The sequence below is a fragment of the Diceros bicornis genome, chromosome 2 (genome assembly GCF_020826845.1).
Source record: "Diceros bicornis minor isolate mBicDic1 chromosome 2, mDicBic1.mat.cur, whole genome shotgun sequence".
NCBI classification, from domain to species: domain Eukaryota; kingdom Metazoa; phylum Chordata; class Mammalia; order Perissodactyla; family Rhinocerotidae; genus Diceros; species Diceros bicornis.
In genome coordinates this window covers 47,287,131-47,294,020 of record NC_080741.1, presented here as the reverse complement: position 1 = coordinate 47,294,020, position 6,890 = coordinate 47,287,131, and the positions used below count along the sequence as shown (strand labels likewise).

Below are 6,890 nucleotides of genomic sequence, written 5' to 3'. Positions count from 1 at the left end.
AGTTCCAGAATATCTTTTCAAGGATGTTTGTGAACAGTCTTGGATGGTAGAGATGGTGTCTCTCTCTGGAGCAAAAGTCAGGCAGGCTTACTGCCCATTATAAAATACTGTGGTTCCCGAGCTTGGGTTTCCTCTTGTAACGTAGTCCGCTGCATGTGCAGGTATCACCTGGCCCTCTTCATGGGGCCCTGCAGGAACTGGAGCTCAGGGAACCAGTGCAAATGCTGGTAAAGTGAAATGCTACTGCTGTTGCTATGAGTAATAAACTGTCCTTTATCTCTGACTAGGAGTCTTGTAACTTCTGCCAGGACCCATGAAACCATGGCCTGCTAGCTTATTTAGCTTACAAATAGGGTAAAATTTGAGACCCTAGACAGTTCTGACACCCACGTGTTCCTTTAAGAATCCAGAGCTATAAAAGACCAAATCCAGTTAGCAAAAAGCACTGTCTGCTTATTCCACACACACAAAAGAAGACCCAGTAAACATCATTATGTTGGAGAGCACTTTAATAGTCTACAAATTGATGCAGTTTTATTGTCATGATATTTTGAATCTTATAGTAACAGTAAAATTTTGAATAATTTCATAGTAACAGTAAAATTTTGAATAATTTTATAGTAACAATATTTTGAATAATTTTAAAGTAAAAGAAGAGACAGAGGAAAATAATTCCCTCACAGTGAAATTTTCATACACTATACGGAATTTCCCACATCTGTCCAGTTCTGGCTCAGAACAATACATAGCTAATATATTTTAGTCATTTTTTTCTACTACTTTTAAAAGTTATTTCAGGGGGCCGGCCCCGTGGCGTAGCGGTTAAGTGCGCGCGCTCCGCTGCTGGCAGCCCAGGTTCAGATCCCGGGCGCACACCAACGCACTGCTTGCCAGGCCATGCTGTGGCGGCGTCCCACATAACATGGAGGAAGATGGGCACGGATGTTAGCTCAGGGCCAGTCTTCCTCAGCAAAAAGAGGATTGGCATGGATGTTAGCTCAGGGCTGATCTTCCTCACACACACACAAAAAAAGTTATTTCAAATAGTAACTGGGAAATTAGGACTTATCCCTGGCACAAAGGAGAATACAAAGAATTTGGTTTCCTGGCAGACAGAGTTTTAACAAGTGCATCAAGCAACAATAGTTGGGGGCCAAGTCTTGCACACATTCTTTGCAAGGGTACCAGCAGCCATCCCAGCTCTCATAATTTTAGGCGCATGAGAAATGGCACACAAAAACGGCATGCAAAGGACTGTGAATTCCAAATAATTCTCTCAAGTCCTAAGATTTCTGTTTTTCCTTTTGTAAGCATGACTCAAGCCCATGAAAACAAGGCGATGGTAGCACTTAAAGGCGATCAGAACTCCTTGATTATCTCATGGGCCACCCAAGACTCAACGGCATCACCTCAGTGGACTCAGCTGAAACAAGTTTTCGCTTGAGCACTAACCATGGAGAAATGGAACGTCCTGCTGCCATGTACAGGCAATGACCCAGACAAGACTAAATGCTCTTCCGTGTAAGAGATGAACCAATCACTCTTTACTCAGCGACAGATGGGGGAATAACATGAGAGAGAAAATATCCTGGTACAGCAGGCCAAACTGGGTTACTGGCTTTTCTTAGACCACCCAGGCAGGTTTTTGAATGGCCCTAGCTAGGGGCGAAAAAAAAGACAAGAAAAAACTAAAGGGCAAAATGAGGCAAGGGAGAAGGCTGGAGGATGGCTTTGGGGTCTGGAATCAGGCCCTAATTCTCCTCGTTTATCTAAAGTCCAAGAGCCGTCTAGGGAACTCAGGAAGGGCTATTGGCTCTACCTTTTAAGACATACTTATTCATCCTGGTCTACCAGGTGCCTGTGTTTTCTTTCTAGGTGCCTATAAATACAACTCCATTACAGTTCTATTTGGCTAATAACTTATAGAACATTTAAAATATCAGGTAGGTGGACATCTCCTCATGGCTTTTGTGCAAGGGCCCAAGGAGAGAAACAACTGGTGCGAGATTCCCACCCAGCGCCCTCTCCAGGGATGCTGATGACAAAAGAAGTTGCTGCCCTGATTTCTAGAATGTCTGGAAATTCTCTTACTGTTCTTCTTCAATGATACAAAATGCCATATTTGCAGAGATATCCGAATCACTTCAGTCAAGGCCACTTTAAAAATTTCATTAAAAAATTAATCAGATTGTTTAATCAGTTACCCAATTTGCAGACAAATCCCTGCCACTTCTGACAGTGGCTCCAAGGCCATTTCTTCACTCTGCTTGACTTGGAAGTGGAGCAAAGGTGCGTCAGCAAGGCCAGAAACGGTCCTCGGTGGGCAAAGACAGGTTAAGACACACTGGCTGGCTTCATTTGCCCACAGCCTTGCCAGAGCTGAGCTGGGCGGCTTGACAGGAGAGAGGGGTGTGACCCCCAGGTCACAGCTCCACGCATTCACGGGCTTCAGGAGGCCCAGCTCGTGAAAAGGGACCAATGAAAGCAAGCAGCCCGGGTTAAAGTGACATCTGGCAAAGGACTCCAACAGAATGCATCTAATAATAATGGAAGAGACATCCATGGTGCCAATTCTGTGCCTCTTACAAGTAACTGCTACCAAATGAGTCAAAACAAGGCCTAGAAGTGGAGCCAAGACCAGTGAAAAGTCTGCGAGTCCCACGTGCCTTGAGCTCCACTGACCGCCCTCTGTGGCCCCAACCGTCCAGTCCCCTCGCTCTGGGTGTGGGGTGAGGAGGCAGAGAGCAGAGGCCAGATGCCATGCAACTGGCCTGGCTGCGAGTGGTGAGAGGGCCCCGCCCTCCTGTGACAAGGCCATGGGGCCCTCCCCACAGGCTGAGAGAGCAAGTGCCGGCCAACCTTTTTTCTTTCTTCACAGCTTCTTCTCACTGAAATACCAACGGGTATTGACCTCTAGCCTCAGGAATGTGACATGCAGGGCAAATTCTGCCTCTTCAGTGTAGAGATGGCCTTGAAATCTTGCCAGTGTGTGGCCCTCCCTTAGCCCCTGCCACCCCAGGGTGTCAGCGTGATGAAATGCATAAGGCAACAGCACCCAATTTCAATAGGATCTGTTCCCAGCTGACCTTTAGTTAAGACTACAGTGCTGTGACCTGCTGGAGTCTAGCCTGTGTGAAGCCTGAGATTCCTAACACACCAAAGAAGGCATCTGAGTTCAGCATGATGGCTGAATTCCTCCTTAATCTGAGACTTGGTAAAGCTCTTACCTGTGAGGTATTTTTTGTTTGTGGAAGACTGTGAAAGCGGAGGGAAACACTTAAAAAAAGAAAAAACAGACAAAAGCATGTACCTTATACCGGTTTCTTCCAACATAGCGCCTGTGTCAAGAACTGGGCAAGAGAGAAACCTGTGAAATGAATATAATAACTTATCTGGAGGCCCTCCCTCCCTTGCTGGCTTAGAGATCTCACACACACAAAAACTCTCCTCATTTATAAGGGGCTAGCTCTCAGCATGTGGGCAGGACTTCCAAGTGTTAAATAAGCGAAATAGGCACAAGAGATGTCCCCACATAGGATCCTGAGACTTGCCTTGGCAGGAGCGACTCTGGACAGCTCCAGATAAAAAGCACAAATAAGGGGCACAGAGAGCCTGGTGCCTGCACCAAGTTCTCGTCCCAAAGCACACTTTGCTAGAACAGGGCAAATCTCCATCGGGCCCCTAGCTGCCTTGAAGGGAGTGAAGATTTGCAGCAGCACAGAAAATGCTGTCAGTGGACGAGCAGGAAACTCTGTCTCGCTTATTTCAAAACTTAGCTCTGGCTGACCAAGTAAATTCTTCCTAAGATACAAAGCACACGACGGGGCTTCCCTCTTGCAATAATGCAATTAACATTTGCAGCCATTTTACAAAAAAACTGAAGCTCTGGGATGGAAGAAACCATAGGGAGTGTGTGTGTGTACGTGTGTGTGCGCGCGTGCGCACGCGCATGCAAGTGTGTATAAGGATGGGAGGGGGTGTTTGGGTGCAGGTGTTTTCCTAAGGGGAGGGAAAGGTTTGAATGTACTGGCAGCTGAAATCTCTCTTCCGAGGATATTGTGAAATACGTCTAAGGCAAACCTTTCCCTCTGAAGCAGGAACTGTTCCCAGAGGGGACAGGAGGGTTCATTCAGGTGCACTGATGCGATCTCCTGTCACATGCCACACGCTTGCTGGAGTGTCTTCCTGAGTAATCTGGTGAGGGTGTGGCAGCGGAGAAAGGCACTTGGAAACTACACATACAGATAGGCAGGGTTCACCCCCCAGGTTAAAGGCAAGGCGTCCCACACGGACGTGCAGGAACTCGCCTGCCCACCCCTTCTCCCTCCAGCCCAGTTCCACTCCAGGGCCGCTGGAATCAACAGGCAGATTTCTCATTGGGCAACCCTGGCTCTCATGCGCGCCATGCCGTCTGTGAGAGGCTCTGGCTAGAAGTGGTGCTGGTGAAGGGCTGCGGACGAGGGGCCTTTCTCCAGCCTCTTGACATGGCAGGAGTGACAGAACAGGTGGTCCTCCAGCGGGTAGCAGCGGTGACCGTCTTCATCATTGAGTTCCAGACCACAGTCCTGGGGTAAGGCAAAAACGTCCAAACGTTTTGTTTGTAGCAAAACAAAACAAATGGACTGTAAGACTGACACAGAGGCCACAGTTCCCACAACCAGCAGAAGGTGTTGCACGATTCTGTAGAGGCAGAAAATGCTGGTGCAGAAGCACACAGCTCCTGCCTAGGGAGGGTCTGGACTGTGCTGTCCGACACAAGAGCAGCATGTCGCTCTCAACTTGAAATGGGGCTGGTGGGAATCGGGATGTGATGTCAGTGTAGACACACACCAGATTTCCAAGACTGAGGACAAAAAGAAGATGTTAAACATCTCATGGAAAATTTCTTAGATTACATGTTGAAATAACATTTTTGATATATTGGGTTGAATAAAATATTATCACAAAAATGAATCCCACTTTTTTTTTTTTTTTTTTACTCTTTTAATGTGGCTACTAGAAAACTTAAAAGTACACATGCCTTGAATTTGTGGCTCTTGGATTTCTATTGGACAGTGCTGGTCGGGAATGTAAGGAGAGGACTGTCAGGCAAATGTCTTCACCATTTTCTCCAGCACCTGGGGTACCACTGACAATGATTCCCACCTATTTCTTCAGCTGGCAGTGGGATCAGCCTCACACCACCACCCGCCACTCACCCCACGCACAGTCACAAAATAAACCTATTCTCCTTCCATGGGTGAATCCACTTAATTCTGGCTAAAACTTCACAGGCCCTTAAAGTGTTTGTTCTCTTCACAAGGGCTTGCCTGACAGTCATGGGGCACCAGTGGCTCCTTCAGCCTAGGGTGTGACACAAGGACAGAGAAGGGGCAGATGGGCCCCCACCCACCTTCACACCAACCAGGGACATGCCTGTTTCCAAGGGGGGTTTCTTCATGATTTCCAGGGCTCGGCTGAGAAAGGGGCTCTTGGCAGATATCACAGCCTATAAGTTAGAGGGGAGGAAGTCTATTCCCTAAACCACACACCTGCCTGACAATCTGGTTCCCAAACAGGACCTGAAACACACTGCACACGACCCTCCCAGCTCTGCAGTTTCAGGGAGAGCAGCTGTGATGTCTCAGGACTTGGCAGTTATGAATGTGGAGAAGATAGTAAAGACCTTTATACCCCAAACATCTGCATCCTTTCTAACCTCCCCCCAATCACGTTTCACCCCATTTCCTCCATCAGCTCTGGAGGGCAGCCCCTTGCCCGAATCTTGCTGACCATCTCATGCCCCAGTGAACCCAAGATGCTTTTCTCTTGGACTTCTACAACGGGCTTTGGGGACCTTGGCAGGGTGCCTACCTCACAGTGGTAACACTCCACATGGTAGTCTCTGTCCATGGACACAACACGGATGGTCTCATCTGAGCCCTGGAAGAAAGGAAAGCAAGAACAAGAGGCCAGTTGAGGGGCCCACAGGGCTCCACATGCTGAGGGGGTTGGGGGATTCTGAGGTAACAAGCAGGCAGCCTTAGGAGAAGAGCATAAATGAGTAGTGGATATAACACTAGTAGGAGAAAGGACGCAGTCAGCTGAGGAGAGGAAGTGGGAGGGACAGCAGTCCTACCTTCTGGAACGTCAGAGTCAACACTGAAAAAACCACCTACACGGATGGTTCTTTTTAAAAAATTAATAAAAGGCAAGCTTTATGCTTATCTTCTAACCTAGGAGTTAGTACCAAGTCAGAGTTTGACCTGATTGTAGGAACAAACAGGTCACAAGAAGGACACTGGCCTGGGGATGCTGGCTAGTGAGAAAGGAGCTTCTTGGTGAGGACACTATTTATCTCAGAGCTGAGATTTTGGAAGGGTTTATTTTAAAGGTGGAAGAACAGGACACAGATCTTGGAATGACCCAGGAGCAGGTCTGAAAGAGCCTCTTACCTCAGGTGGAAGGATGGGAAGCCCACAGGCTGCACACTTGGGGGCCAACACCCTGGGGGGAGAAGCAAAGGAGCAGTAAAGGCACATTGTGGTGTTTCTGAGAGGCAAGGCCCAGAATGAGACTTGTGTCTGGAGCCTGCAGGGAGCCTTGCTCACTGGCCCAGCCCTGTCTCCTGGCCGGCGCTCTCCATGTAAATCCTGCCAGCCCTCGTGTAAAGACGAGCACGGCTCTCCCTCTGGGATATGCTTCAGTACTGCTTCGAGATTGTTCCTCAGGGTAACAAGCACATTTGGCTGCCTCTCCCTCTCCTAGGGATAGAGACCAGCCTGTCTGTTTACTCCTTCCTGGTGCCTAACATAGGCCCAGGCAAACTGAGGGAAACCAGCACCGAATCGGCGCCTTTTGAAGTCGTGTAAAGCTGGAGCCACAGGGCTTGGTGGTTAATCCTGAGGCCT

At 48.3% G+C, this 6,890-nt stretch overlaps 1 protein-coding gene across 1 annotated transcript in view; it reads right to left on the bottom strand.

Moving 5' to 3' along the window:
• Window positions 1–3,569: 3,569 nt before the first annotated feature.
• LIMD1 (LIM domain containing 1) overlaps window positions 3,570–6,890 on the bottom strand; it is a 69,225-nt gene continuing 65,904 nt past the window's right edge. Inside the window, exons 6-8 of the mRNA XM_058556645.1 lie at window positions 6,435–6,486; window positions 5,854–5,922; window positions 3,570–4,565 (exon numbers count right to left, since the gene is read on the bottom strand). Of these exons, the coding sequence (XP_058412628.1) occupies window positions 4,428–4,565; window positions 5,854–5,922; window positions 6,435–6,486 (259 nt within the window). The 3' untranslated portion in view covers window positions 3,570–4,427. The remainder of the gene's footprint in view (window positions 4,566–5,853; window positions 5,923–6,434; window positions 6,487–6,890) is intronic.